We start from the raw sequence: 20,030 nt of genomic DNA, 5'->3' as shown, positions 1-20,030 counted from the left end.
TTCTTAGTTGGGATTCAGGAATCTGTGTTTTAACAACTCCACCAGGTGATTCTCATCATGAGAGAAGGTTGGGAAACACTGGCCTAGGGAACCAAAAACCATGATAATGAAGAAAATGGTTCCTCTTGAAAATATCCTCTGACCAAGGTAGGGAAAACTACACTATTTACAATTAACTTTAGTAGTCCTTCCCTGAAATATATAATTCAGATGTCAGGTGGGATTCTGTCTTCCAAAGAAATATAACCAGAACCTTTTATGAGATACCTACATAAATTAAGTATAAAGGAAATTTGGGGAAATTGAAAAAAAATGGAACAGTTTATTTTCCTAACCTGATTTTATCTATAATCCCTATACCCTTCCCAGGGAAGAACTAAACAGGAGACCCGTTATTCTGCTGGTCCTCATAAACCCACAAATGTGTTAGGTAACTGGACAAAATGAACAGCACAATCCTGCTGGAGTTAGGTAAGTTTTAGGAAAATATAACATGCTATCTCTCCCATCAGAACAAACAAGAAATCTTACAGGAAAAAAAAACTAGCTGATTATTTTCCTTGATCAAGGGAAGGGCTTAAGATACAAATACTCCTCTTTCTCATTAAATGAAAATGTTTTGCTCAGCTCTGTAAAAATAAAGTTAATAATAATGTTTTATATATAATATCAACTTAAAATAGGTTAATTATAAGTGATTAGGACTAATATCTTTGAAGTCAGAATTAAATTAAGCTCTGCCAGTTGCTAGCCTTGGGAAAATTACTTAGCTTTTTTTAATCTCTTTTCAGTCTTTGAAATGAATCTAAAACTTGCTTAATTCGCAGGATAGTGATGAAAAATACCGTATGTGAGGTACTCACAAAAGTGACAAGGACATAAAAAGTATTCAATCGACAATTACTAATGTTACTGATTTTCCAATCTATATCTATATCTGAATAGCATATTAATTATGGGCTAACAATTTTTATAAAATGTACTAGAGGCCTGGTGCACAAATTCATGCACTGGTGGGGTCCAGCTGGCCTGCTCCAGATGGGGGCCATTGGGGTTGGGCTGTTTGGGGCAAGGGACTGATCAAGGCAGCACTGGGGTGCCTGCTGGGAGGCGGGGCTGGCCAAATGGAGGGGCCGCAGGCATTCTGGTCAGTCTGCTGTTTGGTCTATTTGCATATCACCCTTTTATTATATAGGAACAGTAGTACACACCTTATAATCTGTAACAGAGACTTGTTTCTGGTCACATTGGGAAAGATAGTCCATATCAATCAATTCATCTTCATGTATCTTTCTGACTAACTGTTGACGTTTCTGAATCTGAAATGTGCCTAAAAATGAACATTTTATTAGAGATTTATAACATGTTATGATTGCCAATATTTTGAAACATAATAAAACATTTAATCTGCATATGTTTACTAATATAGGATTATTTCCTTCAAAATAACAGCATTTCAGTTCTATAAACATTCTCATTATATAATAAACAAAGAATGAATAAGTAAAATCTCATGCTGTCATTCATCGAATGGTGGTAGATGAATGTTAATATAACAGATCAAGCCAAATAGGTTAATATTTTTTTTTGTTTTATTATACCAGGTACATTTAAGTGGTTCACAATCCTTTTGATTAAAACAAGCCGCTCACATTATCCTAACAAAGAAAACAACTTATGTAATGTTTTTATCTTACTCTATAGTGGCACTCAGGTCTGGTTGTGGGGATTTTTTTATAATGAAAAGTCACAATTTTGCTACTGAGTGTCACATGTTGTGCTTTGACTCATATTTCTTCCGAGCTAAGGAAAGTGTGTGAAGATTCCCACTGGGGCACTGCACAAAATATGGAATGCTTCACGAATTTGAGTGTCATCCTTGCATAGGGCCATGATAATCTCTGTATTGTTCCAATTTTAGTATATATGCTGCAAAGTGAGCACTCAGGCCTGTTGGTTTTGAGGGATTTCTGAAATACATCAATTATTGCATCCCCCATAAAGAGAAAGAAAGCATGAAGTCTATTCACAAGTTATAAGGAAAAACAAAAATTTCTATTGTATATTCTACCTAAATAATACAGCACAAACCCAAAAGGTGAAAAGGAAAAGAATTGGCTTTGATTATCCACCATTCTCAAAGCCCAAATCTTTTAAAACTGCATTGGTTAGGTCTGTACTGAAGTACCACCGTCCCTATCCCAGCAGTCATAAAGGGATCTTAAACCAACTAGGATGCTATCTATTTTTACCTTAAAATATAAAATGTTTATTTGCTAAGGCATGCCTTTTCACGTGCTGCTACATGCTTCATGCATGAGGAAAAAAAACACACCAGGAAATGAAAAATAAGGCAAAACGCGTTTGACAATATTACATCTACTGAGTGTCATAGCCTTATGTAAAGATATCACAGAGTTTTGTAATGTAAGGATGTAATGACAGTTTAGTATTTCTTCTCCTACTGCTAAAAAAATTAATTTTAGTTTCTTCAATACATCTTGAAAAAAGCTAAACACTTTTGCCAAATTAGACAACTGTTACCAATTAACAGCTGATACTCTGTTAGGATTCACGTCCTTTAAACATTCTAATTTATAAAAGCATGGCAAATTTGTTTAAGTATTACTCAAAAGAATCTGATTTTTAAAATTGTTGAAATAAATACATCTGTAATTCCAAGAGTGACTGAAAAATCTTTGTTTTCAAACTTCTAATAGGATGAATTCCCTGGATCACTGGAAAATAACCTAAAACTGTGTATTGATATCTGATTTGACAGTACTATTACATAGCATATGTTTGATGACTGTCTTTATGTGGCCTTTTTCAACCTATTAGGTCCCCCCCCCTCCCCAAAAGTGAGGTAGCAGCCACTCCCTGAAGTTTTGGTCCTCCCCACCATATATACACATCTTCTAACTATGAAGTGTTACTGCTCACAGTATATAATCTTTGGACTTCTGGTACAAGCCTATTTATCTTAAACTTTATTAACTCACTGTCCGTTTTTGCTGTCACTGCTGTTAAGACTTCTCTACCAATCCCACAGACATATCAGCCAACATATCAGCTGCCTGTTGGGCACAATTTTGGGGACAACTTCATAAAAATAAAATAAAGTAAAACTTTAACTGCTGCCCTAAACCATTCTAAAGTTGGGTAAAAACAAACCAAAGTGGCTCACCATCTATTTATTTACCATCTAATAAAACTGTTCCCCATTACCACCCCCACCTCCAAAAGTAAAGCAGCTAGCATACTTATTGGAACTTAAAAAACAAACCACCAATATCTCCATTACCCCAGCTCAAAGTTCTCTCTTCCATTATTATCAATAGTTCAATCTCCCTTATTTCACCAACCTTTTCTCCAGATGCACTATCATTACAATTAAGGCCTGGTCACTGAATATCTAAATTGCAAAACTTCCCGAATGACTGTTCTAATTTTCCTCATACCATTTTTCTTTTTCTCTAAAATTATTGCCATCAGGCCACTCTATAAATCAAACTCTCCTACCAAATTCCAAGACATTTTACAATATAACAGCATCCCACAAAGTCCAACCTTACACTCTATTATTTCTAAATATCAATTCTGCTCTAGTCCAGGCAGTCTTTTCACTGCTCACAAACCTGGCAAGTTTACTTTCAAGTTATCAGACTCTCCATTGAAGGAATGTTCCACTTTCCTTCCACCTCCATAAGCATAATAAGACAAAACACACCTAAAACCCTACCATCTCTAGGATGACTCAGTTAAGTGTAGCCTTTGAGTTATAAATTACATCTGTTCTAGTAATGTGGCACCTACTTATATTCTGTTATGCTGCTGTCCAAGTGCTGGGCAGCCTACCAATACTTAAAGCAACTTCATGAGAAAACTGAATCAACTGACCTTCACTAACAATTTAGAATATGGATAGTTTGTGAACAAAGAAAAGGAAGGAAGATAGGTGCATCATACATGAAGATTTTTCTTTAAACTTCTGTAAGCAGTTTCAGAACCTTAAGCAGTCGCAAATACCTGTAAGTACATTACATTACTATCCTCAAACTAATTTTCTCTTCCTTCCATGATAGGTCTGAAACTCCAAAATTATATAGAGGCAAAGTTGGTACATGTTTTGAGTGGCTCTTAGTAGTATGTTTTTGTTAAATGATTATAAAGAAACCCAGCTGGTGTGGCTCAGTGCTTGAGTGTCAATTTATGAACCAGGAGGTCATGGTTCCTTCCAAGCAGGGCACATGCCTAGATTATGTGCTCAATCCCCAGTAGGGGGCATGCAGGAGGCAGCTGATTAATAATTCTCTTTCATTATTGTTTTTATCTCTCTATCTTCCTCTCTGGGATATCAATAAAAATAGATTTTAAAAAATGATTACGGTGTACAACAAATGACTTCAAGGTGCATGAGAAATTCAAACTGGCTCTGAAGTCAACCCTAAAGAGCTCAAAGTGTTGAGATCAGTGACAGAATTTTTTAAAAATGTGATGTACTTTAGTGATCTTAAAAAATAATTATTCAGGTAAGTTTTTGTATGTTCATTGAGCCAGTCTTATTACTAATTCATATTATGTTACCCAGTCTTTTCATATTCTGAAAAGTTAATTTCAAGAAGTACAGGAAAATGTTTTAGTAAATATAATTATCAAAGTAAATTTTACAAATGACCAAAATCCTAAATAATGGCAATAATTTCTCAATTTTGAAAGCACTCCTCTCTAAATTGGTTTTTCTACAAAATACTTAAAAGTTCATGCAATTGGTGAGGTTTTAATGGAATCTGGATTAATGTTAAATTACTAATTTTATTTTTAGTAGGAAAAAAGATTAAGATAAGACCTTCTCCTTTGTTACCTCCAGGTTTACCTGTGGGGAGAAAAAATCATGCTCAAAAAATAAAATATATTCACACATTTGCTCCAGTTAGATAATAAAAAAGTTAAGTCAAATCCCATCACAACAAATTTCAAAGGATACTAATTATAGTATTTCAGTAATAAATTCAAGCAGGAGTGTATTTATTTTTATTATATAAAGTTAAATACAAAAAGAAACGTATTTTATTAACTCTGACTTAAAATTAAGTATTGACTATCTTCAGTAAGTTACCTAACTACGTTGTATTTTTCCCACAAATCAACATGGAGTATTTCTTTTTCTTTTTTTTTCCTATTTTTCTATTTATTAAATTATTATCTCTGTACATATTTTAACATTGCCCGCCCCCCATACCTACCCTCCCTCCCCAGAGTTTTGTGTCCATTAGTTGTACTTATATGCATGTATACAAGTCCTTCGGTTGATCTCTTATCTCCCCCAGATCTCCCTACTCTCCCCACTGTAATTTTACAGTCTGCTTGTTGCTTTACATCTATCTTTTGGTTTGTCAGTTTATAATGTTTTTTAATATCCATAAATGAGTGAGGCCATGTGGTATTTCTCTTTCATTGACTGGCTTATTTCACTCAGCATGATGTTCTCTAGTTCTATCCAGGTTGTTGCAAATGATGAGAATTCCTTCTTTTTTATGGCAGCATAGTATTCCATTGTGTAGACGTACCATAGTTTTTTGATCCAATCATCTGCTGACGGGCACCTAGGCTGTTTCCAGATTCTAGCTATTGTAGATTGTGCTGCTATGAACATAGGGGTGCATATATCCTTTCTGATTGGTGTTTCTAGTTTCTTGGGTGCATGGAGTATTTCTTCAAACTTTATATAAGGAACATATTGGTAGAAGGGACTAACAAAATGGAAATACTTCAGATAGTTAAAGTGTGGATTATGTAGTAAAAACAATCCTAAAAGTACCGTAGTTAACAGAAGGCAAACTGAAATTTGTTGACAAGATCTAAGACATTTGTTTTGATTCTAATACAGCAGTGTGACTGTTTAGTTCTTACTCTCAACTTTGTGCAAATACGTATTTCTATATACCGTATTTTTCGGACCATAAGACGCACCGGACCATAAGACGCACCAGTTTTTAGAGAAGGGAAATGAAGAAAAAAAGATTCTGAAACAAATAGTGTCCTAAAATATTTTATGTGCATTAAAACCCAACATCACAGTCATAAACACATGTAATCAACCCTGTAAAGTAAACAGCAGCATTTAGAACCATTTTAGAGCCGGGCAAGCACACAGAGACCACACAGAGCTGGGCAAGTAAAAAAACTTTTTTTTTACAGTATATGTGTAGGCTATATTTGGACCATAAGACGCAGGGACTTTTCCCCCCCACTTCTGGGGGGAAAAAAGTGCGTCTTATGGTCCGAAAAATACGGTATATAAAAAGCCACTGACCATGCTGTTAATGACCGAAATGACCTGTCGCTATGATGCCCACAGTGACCAGCGAACCAGCATGATTGGGGGCAGGGCCAGCCAGCCAACCTCCTGCAGCCCCTCCTCCTGCCCAGCCCCATCCCAGATCAGCCCCTCAACTCTGATCAGGGGCAGGGCCAGCCGGGGGGGGGGTGGGGGGGACCACAGGCAGTTGGCTGGCTGGCCCTGCCCCAGATGGGCCCCCACCACCCCAATTGGGGGTTGGGGCCCACTGGCCAATCACTCCCTCCAGCCAGCCCAGCCCTGATAGGGCCCCGATCAGAGCAGGCCAGCCAGCCAACTTCCCGCCTTCTCCTCCTCCCAACAGGCCAGCCTAAACTGCTCCAATTGGGGCCTGGCTAGCCAGACCCCACCCGTGCATGAATTCATGCACTGGGCCTCTAGTACCTTAAATAAGATTTCATGTTTGGCCTGACCAATGTTACTCAGTGGTTGGCATGAACCAAGAGGTCATGATTGGATTCCAGGTAGGGCACATGCCAGGGTTGTGGGCTAGATCACCAGTAGGGGGCATGCAGGAGGCAGCTGATCAGTGATTCTCTCTCATCACTGATGTTTCTATCTCTCCCTCTGAAATCAATAAATTGCATATTAAAATATTAAGAAAGAGCCGAAACCGGTTTGGCTCAATGGATAGAGTGTCGGCTTGGGGACTGAAGGACCCGGGTTCGATTCCGGTCAAGGGCATGTACCTTGGTTGTGGGCATATCCCCAGTGGGGGGTGTGTAGGAGGCAGCTGATCGATGACTCTTTCTCATTGACGTTTCTAACTCTCTATCTCTCTCCCTTCCTCTCTGTACAAAATCAATAAAATATATTAAAAAATATATAAAGAAAGAAAAAAAAAGATTTAATGATTGAGTTCCCAAATGAAAAATAACACCACGTGGAAGTACTTCCTCTTTTTACCCAAGAGACTTCCACAGGCTTTTCATTAAGATAATCAATGTACACAAACATTATCAAGATTAACAGTGAGCAGAGTATAATGCTAAACTACAAAACAACAAATGTTAACCTGTTAACCAAGCGGGGCATATAAATACGTCAAACGTAAACAATATCGGGTACGGGTAGGACATATGAATACGTCCTTGAAATATATGTTGCACCCTGAAAGAGGCGGGACGTATATTTCCAAACAACAAAGGTATTAGTCATGCATACATGTCTCGACATGAATTTAAGACACGGAGGGAATCAGTATAATTTCGCTAGTGAGAGTGGTGGACGTATTCAACAAGAATTGTTTTGGAGTTAACACATGACTTACTGAATAAAGGGTATAGGATTTACTTAGATAATTTCTATAGGTCAATTCATTTGGCTGAACTCTTGTGTCAAAACAATACCGACATTGTTGGAACAATGAGGATAAACAGAATCGGAATCCCCAGTGAAATAAAAACAAAAAAATTACAGAAAAATGAACATATAGTAAGATTCAAAGACAAACTTATGGTTTTAAAATGGAAAGATAAAAAAGACGTATTGATGCTCAGTTCTATTCATAATGACGAAAAGACAATGATTGAAAAAAGAGGAAGGAGACAAGAAAAACCGAATGTTGTCCTGGATTATAACAAGAATATGGGCGGCGTAGATTTGGGAGATGGAGTTATGGTGGCCTACATGGCTGCCCGTAATAGGGTAAAAAAATTTTATTAAAAAATTTTTTCTACAGTTAATTGATATGTGCTGCTTCAATGCATAAAAAAGATAAAGGTCATTTGGATCGATTACACTTTTTGATAGAGTGTGTAGAGAAATTGGTAGATAACAACATAGTGAAAACCCACCCAAAGACATCAACAAGCAGCTCTACATCTAAACCAGTGTTTCCCAAACTTCTATCATGATGAGAATCACCTGGTGGAGTTGTTAAAATACAGAATCCTGAATCCCAACTAAGAAGTGCTAAACTAGACTTTTGAGAACATATAGGTAAAATTGTATACTTAACAATTGTGGATGAAAACTTAGAGCACTAGTTAAGTATACAATTTTACCCATATGTTCCCCAAAATTCTAGTTCAGCACTTCTTAGTTGGGATTCAGGAATCTGTATTTTAACAACTCCACCAGGTGATTCTCATCATGAGAGAAGTTTGGGAAACACTGATCTAAACCATCACGCTTAGTTGAAAGGCATTTTCCAGAACAAATGAAAAGTGATACGTATAGGAAAAACTAAATCCAGGAAATGCCGAGTTTGCTACAAAAAAGGTGTTAGAAAGAATCTACATACTGCTGTCCGGATTGTAAGGTAGCACTATGTATCAACAATTGTTTTAAAATATATCACACGAAGTTGAGTTTTGAATTTTTACATCTATATTTTAAGTTTTTAAACTCAATATTTCTATTTTATTTGTGTGCTTTTGTTTATTGTTCTGTAATTGTTAACTTTTTTATATTTTTATTGTGTATCGAAATAAAAAATATATATTTTTTGTAATCTTTATAATTGTTTATAAAATTTATAATTTTTTAATTTGATGTTTCCATTTTTTTGTTGGTATTCTTTTCTATTTGTTTGTAATTTTGTATTTTCCTTTCTGCTTTATATATAAACGAAAAAATATATATTTCATAGTCTTTTAATTTATTTTAAGTATAAATAAAAAACAATAATAATATGAAATTACATCCTCCAGGTGTGACGTACTGACACGTCCTAGTGAAAGAGTACGCGCCCGTTATATGTTGCGTAATTAAAAAGGGAATTCCCCGGTTAACAGGTTAACAAGGTAAGGGAAGGTGGGGGAAAGGGGAAAGAGATCAACCAAAGGACTTGCATGCATGCATATAAGCCTAACCAATGGGCACAGACACCAGGGGGGGTAAGGACATGAGTAGAGGGGGGGTAAAGGGCAATGGGGGGATAAGGACACATATGTAATACCTTAAACAATAAAGAAAATAACATTTAAAAAGAACAATATATAAAGCTTGAGTGAAACCTGAAGGAAAAAAAACAAAACACAAAAAACCTGAAGGCAGAAATAATGAGCACCAATTCTTGTGACATTTCAATTGTAACTATTTCAGCTGGGATTTAGATAATCCTCCTAATAAAGTCAGAGTTCAAACTACTTTAATTGTGGTTCTAAAATAAACTACCTCATTGTAAGCATTTCAGATTTTTAATCTTCTAATATTTTCCTTATTAAAAAAATACATGCCAATAATCCTTACATTTCTTAAATAAATACTGCTTCCTTTAAGTGAAAATAGCTTTGTCATTAAATATATGAGCTTTCCAAGGTCATATATTTAATTGACACTAAAACAGAGTTAAAATTGCTCACTCTTAGTAAGTTCCTCTACCTTAAGCCATCAGTTTATGTTTAACAAATTTTCAATTACTTACCATAGAAATGTCCAAATCCCATGCTGATTGCAATCACCAGAGCAAGTATAACACACTTATTGAGGCCACTACTGAAATGGCGTTTACCCAGCTCCTTAGAAGGTTCAGTTTCTTGGTCAGCGAGCAGTCGTTCTTCAGATTCTGAACTAGAAATAGTTTTCTTCCTAGCACGGCGGCGTCTAAAGGCTGGACTGGGCTCATGGCTGGTTTCATCACTACTTGATTTGTCATCACTCGGCTGAGATGAAAATACTATTAAAAAAAGTAGATAAATATTAAAAATTTTATAAAAGGTTCCCTAGTATATATGATTTACAATAATCAAAGCCACCCCTACATGCTTTATTTTTACATAGGACAGCCAAAAACAACACAACATGAACTCAAGTTTTCAAGTTTATCAACATAATCCCAAAACATAAAATATTTCTACTGTGACATAGAAGAATCTGTTAATCATATTCTGTGCCTTTGAAGGTCTAGTTGTTTTACTGTTAAACCTCTCTTATAGTTCATACCATCAGAACAATCATTCTCATAGTCTATTAAATTTGATAGTAGAGCTATAAACAAATACTATTTCTAGAATAAAATAAAATAAAAACCCTGTATCTCTTCAATTTCAATTTAAGGAACACAGGGACATATACAAGCAATTCCTTGGGTATTTTTCTAGCTTCACCTCCATTTTGAGTCCATAATCAAGGTTCAGAGCACTCTAGTTAAACACAGACTTCCAGAAGTCAGATGAGCCCTTCCCTTCAACTGCCACTCTTACTAGAAGGCCATGAATTTCACCCTCTAGTAAATATGTCAGCATGAGGAAGTGACACAACAGCTATCTCCGAAATTAAGGAATAATCTGGTGCAGCTCCTTTATGAAAAAAATAGTAAACCATAACTTTTAAAATTCTCAAGAAATCTCAAGTCCTGGAAACATACTAGTATACACCAAAAATTATCTTCAGTTTTTTCACATGTATAATTTATTAACACGGTTTCATATTATCAAAAAAATTGTATGTTGACAGAAAATTACATGACTTAAAAATAATTCCCCCTAGCCAGTTAGAAAGAAAAGGAGCATTAAAAGTAAGGATAAGATGTGAGCTTGAACTTGATACACAGAGCTCCAAAACAACAAACATTCATGCTTTAAAAAAGCAAAACAGTTCTTCAGAAGGCAGGTTATCCATGCCACAGGAAGCTAGTGACTTAAGTTAGGCAATACTTTTTAAAGAAGGATCATGGAGGGTTAACTTTCACATTTACAACGAAATACACGAAGAAAGAAGGCACTACTGAATGAATATTCCTAATATTTAGTGATACAGAAGCTACTGAGAGATCATGTTCATGACCCTTATGCCCATGTTTATCTGGTTATTCTTGACCACTAGTTTTTCCAAGATGCCGCCGCCTCAGGTGTGAGGTTACATTTCTTGGACAAAAAAAAAAAAAAAAAAAGAAAAAGAAAAAAGAAAAGAAAGGAAGACTTAAATAAAGCATTACATAATACAAAGGCATTCATGATCATGAATGGAGTATTTTAAGTCAGACTTTCTGACAGTATTAAGATGAATCAATGTAAAAACAAACGTTTAGTCAAAATTCCTTTAATAAACACTCAATTCTACATTAACATATTGACTTTATTATATATTCCAAGTAAACCAGCCTAACCAGTATTAATAAATTTACATCCTTATCTAATGCTTCCATCTTTTTAACCCATACATATGATAGCTGACATATTTTTACTTTTTAAGTCTTTTAAAGATTAATTTGGCTCACAGTCCAAGATGCAAGCAATGCAAAGGCATGCAGTAAGCTTAGCCAGCTTTATCACAAAATAAATTTGATCACCTACTTAGAGTGTCATGGCTGACAACAGATATCTTTAAAGCACTACGTAAGTAGTAAATGTGACTAGGCACACTCAGCTCTAGAAAAGCTGACAGATTTAGTCACACCACCTTGGAAAGCGAGTTGGCTAGGAACATGGTGTTTCAGCTGATCAGCCCATCCCCTTATGCATTCAGGAATCTTCCACAGCTTCTCCCACCACCTTTCTTTTGTGAATAAACAGGAAAAAAAGATGTATGAAGCTTTATTATAAAGAATAACAGGGAAAAAGAGAACTGAAAATACTTAAATTATCACTTAACATTATTATTTGTGCTCCATCAAAATCTAACAATTAGGCCTTTTTTTAAAAACTTATACAATACTAACTTTTCTACAACTACCAACTTTGCTCTCATATGAAGACGGGAGTGTTCTTACATCAACAAAAGATAACTGTCACAAGAATTTAATTTAGAAGAAGAAAAAAACTGAAGTTGAAATCCAACACAGATGAAGAAAGGAAAAAAACAAGCAATGGGCAGGAGGAAATTAAACTGAGAAAAATATGGGATAAGGGAAAGAGAACAAAAACTCTGGGCAACTGATATATACTAGTATATGTAGTATTTTCAACACAGTCCGATGTAACTTTTTATTATTTTTAACATGTTCTTTATTGAAGTAATTCCTTTGGGAGGGATAGCAATTGATAGAAATACCTAATAAAATATACCTCTTAACTCAATCTATAAAATTCCGAAGTCCAAATTTAGAAAGTAGATTAAAACTAGAATAATGTGTTCTGAAGTGTCCAAGTATCTGAAAAAAAATAACAGCATGTATAGCATCAATTTCTTAAATGTCTGCTTGGACCCTTCTCCACTACTCCTACTTCATTCAACTACCTTTTCTGGCCTACTAATATCCTCAAATTAAACCAGCAACGCCTTTAAAAAAAAGTAATTGAATACTACTATATAGTTTGAACCTACATTTTAATAAATAAAATGAAATTTGATGACCAAAATGGATTCTAAAATCAATTATGTTTGCTCTATTCAAGCCAACACCAAAGTTTCTCTCTGATCACCAAGAACACCTGATAAGTATTTAAACATTTTGAATAAAGTGTTTTCAAGCTCTTGTTTATAGTCAAACTAATGAAACACTAGTTGAAAGTAACTCATTAAATGAGTTAACTAAAAAATCTCTACTTGCAGCCAAAACCGGTTTGGCTCAGTGGATAGAGAGTCGGCCTGCGGACTGAAGGATCCCAGGTTCCATTCCAGTCAATGGCATGTACCTTGGTTGCGGGCACATCCCTAGTAGGAGCTGTGCAAGAGACAGCTGATCGATGATTCTCTCTCATCGATGTTTCTAACTCTCTATCCCTCTCTCTTCCTCTCTGTAAAAAAGTCAATAAAATGTAAAAAAATAAAAAATCTCTACTTGCAGACATTTAATTAACTTAAACTGAATAAAAATTCCATTGTCTGATTTTGGCAAATGTAAATATTAAAAAATGATAAAATCTAAAGAAATGATCTAAAATAGATAATACATGTTCCTGTTTCTGCATCAAATTAAGAAATTACTGGAACCATTGGCAGTATTCCAAGGTGTCTCTCACACAATTCACTCTTTAGTTATAATTGTGGGTTAATAACTGTTGGTTAAGTACAGGTTTGCTTCTTATATTTTTTAGTAACTTGCGTCTAAATAGTTATACCACATTGAAAGATGTTATATGTCCCTAAAATTGAGCCAAAAAATTCTAGAAGGGAATTAGTTCAGTAACTTACATTTTAATTTCCAAATGATTCTGTCTGAACAACAGACATCAACTGCGTTAACAACATGACTTACAATGGCACATTTTCATAACTCAATCTAAAATGAATGATCCAAAGGTCAGGGTTTTGGGATGCTGCTGTACTGCCAGCTACTTGAGCCCTGTTTTGCACATAGTAGCACTCAATAGCTGTTTGTTAAATGACTAATAACTGAAGAGAAAGAAGTTTCACTATTTTTACAATATAAAAATTTTATCATTATAGGCAGAAATCTTAACATTCTCCTGCTTTTAGGCATAATGCATCAGTCTCTACTCTCTAAGATCTAAAACATGTCAAAGGGAGCGTTTGAGACATTAACAAACCTCCTTCTCCTTGAAGCTTTTTTTGGTCTTTTACTTAATAAGAGATGGCATTTATTGTTATAGCAAAAGACTGTGCTCTAGGCCCTAGAGTCTAGGGAAAAAAATTAAATATAACAGTAAATTTTATAAAAACGTTTCCTGAATTTAATTCAAATATTTCAAAACTTGAGTTTTAGGATTATAAATTAAGTCATTATATGCAATATGGTTACGGGAGTCTGTAAGTTCTGTTACCAGTGTATTCTTTGTATAGTTCTTACCAGTTTCTGGTGGACAGAATGTGTATTGGCTGCTAGAGGAAGAGCCCATGTTAAAGTCTTCTGGACTCTGTGCTTCTTTAACACTTATGGCTTCTTCTTGACTTCCAATTTCTTCTAACTTAGGTGGCTCAAGGGTCACAATATCAGAATCATCACTGACAGTTCCAAAAGAAACATTGTCTTCAAGTGACTTTTCTTCCTCTCTCTGAGGAATCATAATTTGAGAGATAGTAAATTCAACAATTATTTAAGGGCCTTATATTGATATTTTCTACATAGTTCAAAGTGTAAAATGTTACTTAAGTAGTATGGTAATTTGGGCTTGAAATAAAAGATATGAATCATATCTAATAAGAAAGGACTACTCAATAGTAGGTTCATCTTTTAGTATGAAAACCCCTTAAAACCCCTAGGGACTCTAACTACTGACTACTCCTTGTAGGCTGCAAAAGCTAAGAAGCCTACCTTTACAACCCAAATGAACACAGAATGGAGAGGATTTCTTACTGGTTCCATGGATTTATTTATGTGTAACCCTGTAGTCAGGGAGCCCATTAAAAGACTGATGAAATTTTCCTGGTTATGTATGTAATAAACTTGAACAGTTGTGCCATGTAAAGGTCACTTAGCTATCTAGTTTTATCTAGAAGTCAGGTAAATGCTAAAGGATAAGATTTAGTTTGTCCTCAAATTAAAAACTGACCTTGATTTTAGCTTAATTTCTCAATATAATTCAAGAATGTAATCTAATTAGACAAATTATACACCAATACATCGACAAGGCCTGTAAACCTATGGGTTGATGGTGAACTCTGAACCCATTTTGACTGTCTTTTCCTGTCTACTAATGGTATTAGTCATAATAATACCTGTACTTATTCTTTGGGCTTTTCTACATAGTTCAACTGTTTATGATGGCTGAACATGTGTAACTGTTAATATTCTTTTTATGGCTTACCTAAGTGTTATACTAGATGCCAAATACAGAAAGATGAAAAACAGAAGGCAGGACTTGAATCACTATAGTTCTCAGGATAAAAATGGTCCAGAGTGTGTTTTTTTTAAATGAAGACCATAAAACCTGACTGCCTTCCATTTACCTGCCTTTCCTGGTTTGGGAAAATGCAGCTGAAACTCAGACCCTCTGGTTACAGTGTTTCCCCATCACCAACAGTCAAGAGAACATCCATACTAAGACTTCCTAGGAATGAGCCTTCCTAGAACTGAGAGACCACACTATTCGACCTTCAGATTTATGATCAAAAGGGGAAAGTGTGGGTGAAAAAAAGGGGTTCTACAGAAAATAACCTCATAGGATGATCTGATCATAAATTCCTTACTGGGCAGGTCATGGTAGGTAGTCACGCCCCAGGCATATACACAAGCCCTATCCATTATATCTGCACGTGTAGGAAAACGCACCTATGAAATAATTGTAACCACCCAAGATAGTACATAATCTTGTTAACTACCATGTAATCCAATCATTACCTTACTTTTTCTTTTCTTTTTTTTATTACCTTACTTTTTCTGCCCCCCACATAATCTTCCTTTATATCAAATGTGTAAAAGAAAATGCAAAACTTATTCTGGGGAGTATTTGATATCTTGTATGTCAGGGGTTTGGCTCAAACTCTTATAAAAATTATCTACAAAAAAAACCCCAACCTTTTTTGAAAGAAAACTATATTAGTGGTTAAATGAATAAGTCTTTAACACATTACCAATAAATTACTTTTCTAAATTAAAACACATCTGAATCAGGAGTTTATATAAAAGCTAACAACTTTAACCTTAATTGATCAATCTGGGGAATCTCAAAATCTTCAATGAAATTTATTTTTAATTCAAATAGGAACAGAATTCACAACTAGAAATGGAAGCTTTAATTAGCATTCTCAATGTTTACCATATTTCCACAGAGTAGAACACAAGCTTACCACAAGTGCTAACTTCGTTTCTTCCAAAGCTGGATAAGAAGTTTCTTCCACTACCATTGTGACAGTTTGGCTGCTCTCTGATATAAGGCAAAAATCAACTCAATTACATTTTATCACTTTGGCAGTCTTCATATATAATGATTTGAGTACAAAAAAAATGTATTCCCAATTTCTTAAAGTGGATTTAATCAAATGACAAAAGTCATTCTTATATTGCTAAAAAGATCTGTATTTTAAATATAATTATTTCAATATTTGAAATTGTCAGGGGATAATTTTAGACACTGAACTGAATTCAGTAAAGAGCAACTAAAGCAATATAATCTCTAAGTAAACGGTCTGTGCCTTACAATACCATAGTACTTACTTTAAAGCAAGGTGTTTATAAAAATCTGTTAATATTGGAAACCAATTCTCAGATATCTGATGGAGCATATCCTGCATTGTTAAAGTTTATTCAAGCTGAAGGTATCACTACTCTAATGACTATCAATGTCTGACAACATAAGAATCGAAACTATGGCTCTGAATTATAAAATATAATTAAAAAAAAAATAGACTATAAAAAAACACTAACTTGAGCCCTGGCCAGAGTGGCTCAGTTAGTTGAGCGTCATCCCTGCACCGGACAGGTCATCTGTTTGATTCCCAATCAGGGCACATGCCCAAGTTGCTGGTTGAAGTCCATGGTCAGGTTGCTGTACTAGAGGCAACCAAAGGATTGTTTCTCTCTCATGTTGATGTTTCTCTCTTTCTCCCCCTCTCGCTCTCTCTGAAAAATCAATTAAAAACATATTTTAAAAAAGACTTGGAAAAATGTATGAGTTCATATTAGAAAGGCTATACAATATTATCAAAACTTGAAAGTATTAAAATAATCTATATATATAAAAGGCTAAGTGACTGGCCGACCGGCTGGTAGGTATGATGTGCACTGACCACACCAGGAGGCAGACGCTCAATGCAGGAGCTGCCAAGCGACAGCAATTTTGCAGTGACCTCTTGCACTCGGGAACCCTGTGGGGGGTGTCAGTCAGCTGGTTTTAACCTGATCCCCACAGGCCAGACAAGGGATCCCATCTGCCGGAAGGACCCCACTCACTCCACAGATGCCCTTCGAGTCCCAGAGCCACCCCAGATGCAGCTGGCTGGGGAGGGACTGTGGGAAGTTGGCTCCAGGGCATGTCTAGCCGGTCTTGCCCAGACACACTCTGCCAGGCACTTTCTAACTAATTTCCTTTCAATGTGCATGAATCCTTGCACTGGGCCTTTAGTATAATAATAAATGTAAATTTATACATAGCAAAAAACATACAGGGTAGGGGCAAAAGTAGGTTTATAATTGCTCAAAGTAGGTTTATAATTGGAAATTTTATAATTTATAAAATGCTAAGTGACTGTCCGACCATCCAATTATCCCACCAGCTGGTACATATGACACACACTGATCACCAGGGGGCAGACGCTCAACGCAGGAGCTGCGGAGTTGCTGTGACTTGGCAGCGGCAGTTCTCAGGTGACACACCCTGGAACCAGAGAGGTTTCTTCTAATTAATTTCCTTTCAATGTGCACGAATCAGTACACCGAGCCACTAGTATGGGAAATAATCCTATGTAATAAAGAGCTAATATGCTAATTAGACTGAACAGCAAACGACCATCCAAACAACCTTCTGGACGACCGTCCGGACAACCTTCTGCACAAAGCCGGGGCTGCAAGGGCCAGCTGAGGCTGTGAGGGGCTGCAAGAGCCAAACCCCTTGCATGAATTTCGTGCATCGGGCCTCTAGTACAATTATAAATGATAATACAAGAATAAACTCTGTGTTTTAAATACTCAAAACTGTAAACCTACTTCTGCCCTTCCATACCAAATGTTTACAGCAATTATGTCCAGACATAATTGGGTAGTTTAAATTTATTTTTCTCATCATTTTTTTCTCTAACATGTATTTCACTTATAATTTAATTCATACCAAAAAAAGGGAAAAAACACCCCCTGCTTTTGTATGTTATAGTCTCTAACAGAATATTAATTTGAAGGTAAGACTCCTCAACAAAGGTGGACTTGTGTCCAAGAACTCCTAAGGAAGTATGGAAATTTTTTTAGATACATGAGGATAAGCATTTTTTGGGAGGGACTGTCCCTAGCTTTCAGTTTTTCAAAGAGATCTCTGACCCATGAAAGTTAATACTCACTGTTCAAAAGAGATTAGTAATCAACAAGTATGCTAAAAACAAGATTAACAGGTATAATCTATTGTATTTCTAGCCTGGATATCTCCATTTGATTCTCCGGGAGGGAAATGTTCTGTTTACATTTTTAGTAATTTTTAAAAGAAATTTTAAAGTAATTTAAACACAAAGATTAGAGTATACATTCATTATTTGGGCACCATATTTCTTCATATAATTAATGTAAATATCAAATCCCATAATAAGTGGGATTATACACAATGTAGATATGACACAGTTGTTAAATGCCATTTACCTCTTCTAACCAAAATACTTTCCACAATAACTGGAAAAGTCTGGTGATAATTTAATAGTTTTGTACATCACTAGTCTTAATCAAGATTGATAATAATAAGTCACCGACAGACTCAATATTACATGCACAATATCAAAGAGTTATCTGGAGGTTCAAACACATACTACAGCTGTAAATAAACAAGGCCCTGGGAAGGCTGGTACCACCAGACTCTGCAGGGCTGCCCACCTAGTCCATACCAACACATTAGTCCTTCAATGGCCTAATCAATTAGCTGTCCACCTAGAAAGAGGGCAAGATTCATAATGTCCCAAACATGTCCAATTTTTAAAAATGAATATATCAGACTTATTAAACATCTTACCGCCTTGTTCTAACTGCAATACTTGTAGCTCCTCTTGCTCTAAAGATGAATACTCTGGGATGAGCTCAGAGCTGTCACTGGCTGTTCCATGTTCAGAAGTCACCATCTCTATATCAGACCCCTAGGGAAAAGTAAAAATCAGTTATTTGTCTATCAGCTCATCAAAGGTGGTTTTGAAAACAAGTAGATGCATCCATTATTTAGAGTCCAATGCTGCTATACTCCAAAGAAAGCAGTATCTAATCTGACTACCTTTTGTTCAATTTACTCCATAAAGGCCTACGGCAGGGAAACAGCAAAATGGAGAACAGGTTTAAATTCTGTAAGTGAAGCCAGACTAAAAGGTGAATGCTCTAACTACTCTATTTCACAAATCCAAACAATAAATATGAATTCCAAAGGATAAACGTTTGTCAACTATTTTTATTAATTTGCTTCTACTCAAGATTCTGGAGTTTATTAGGTAAGATAGGTATAAAAATTTTGAATCAAAAATTTTTAATTTACAGCCTATTCAGAGAAACAGCCATATGCAAATAACTACTTATTACAGCAATGTACAAATGAAAAAGTTTAAGGGTAAAGCTTATAATGAACCCCATTAGGTTAATGGGGTTCCTTATAAAATTTTAGAGTATTTTTATTCTTCCAAGCTTATCCTTCCTACGTTGATGTTAGACTGTCTTTTACTTAATAAGTAGTTAGTGGATTTTGAGGGGTTTTTCCTTGTGTCTTAATTAGTGAAATAAAGATAACCACTCTACCTTTGCCCGTCAATTTTCTTATTGCTTACTAATCCATGAAACCAAAAGGTCTGAGTTCTCCTGATAAATAAACCTCAAAAAAAAAAAAAATTTAAAAGAACTCATTAAAGATTTGGGTTTTAAATAATTCTGAATGTAAGTTTTTGGGGTTGCCTACAGTGGTAGGAAATGGTAGAAACTGAGGCAAAGTTAGGGATGGACTGGTAGTTTCAGGGGAGATCAGTTCTGGCCTAAATCAGAATGGGAAAGTAGGAAAGGCAAAAAAAAAGAACACACATGTAAGACTTGGTAACTAAATACGATGGAAAGAGGGATTCAGGTACATATATATATAATAAGCTGTCCCTAACACAGAATACCCTCATGCCAGAGAGGTTTACTTGCTGTCTTGCTTCACACTGGATTCCCAAGTAAGACTCCCCACAGCTAACTACCGTGTTTCCCCGAAAATAAGACATCCTCCGAAAATAAGAC

The 20,030-nt window shown here is 35.5% G+C and overlaps 1 protein-coding gene across 10 annotated transcripts in view; it reads right to left on the bottom strand.

Annotated features, from left to right (window-relative positions):
• Positions 1 to 20,030, bottom strand: part of CCPG1 (cell cycle progression 1) — a 71,262-nt gene that overhangs the window by 32,260 nt on the left and 18,972 nt on the right. For 5 of the 10 annotated variants that reach the window (XM_084876243.1, XM_084876236.1, XM_084876245.1 and 2 more), the window contains exons 3-8: positions 18,793 to 18,913; positions 15,938 to 16,014; positions 13,998 to 14,202; positions 11,708 to 11,803; positions 9,732 to 9,983; positions 1,212 to 1,330 (exon numbers count right to left, since the gene is read on the bottom strand). In XM_084876243.1, the coding sequence (XP_084732369.1) occupies positions 1,212 to 1,330; positions 9,732 to 9,983; positions 11,708 to 11,803; positions 13,998 to 14,202; positions 15,938 to 16,014; positions 18,793 to 18,913 (870 nt within the window). The remainder of the gene's footprint in view (positions 1 to 1,211; positions 1,331 to 9,731; positions 9,984 to 11,707; positions 11,804 to 13,997; positions 14,203 to 15,937; positions 16,015 to 18,792; positions 18,914 to 20,030) is intronic. The other 5 variants (XR_014794354.1, XM_084876241.1, XM_084876246.1 and 2 more) reach the window with 1 other exon arrangement.

The sequence above is a fragment of the Pipistrellus hanaki genome (assembly GCF_964339955.1).
Source record: "Pipistrellus hanaki genome assembly, chromosome: 1".
Taxonomy (NCBI): Eukaryota; Metazoa; Chordata; class Mammalia; order Chiroptera; family Vespertilionidae; genus Pipistrellus; species Pipistrellus hanaki.
This window is presented reverse-complemented; position numbering and strand designations above follow the sequence as displayed.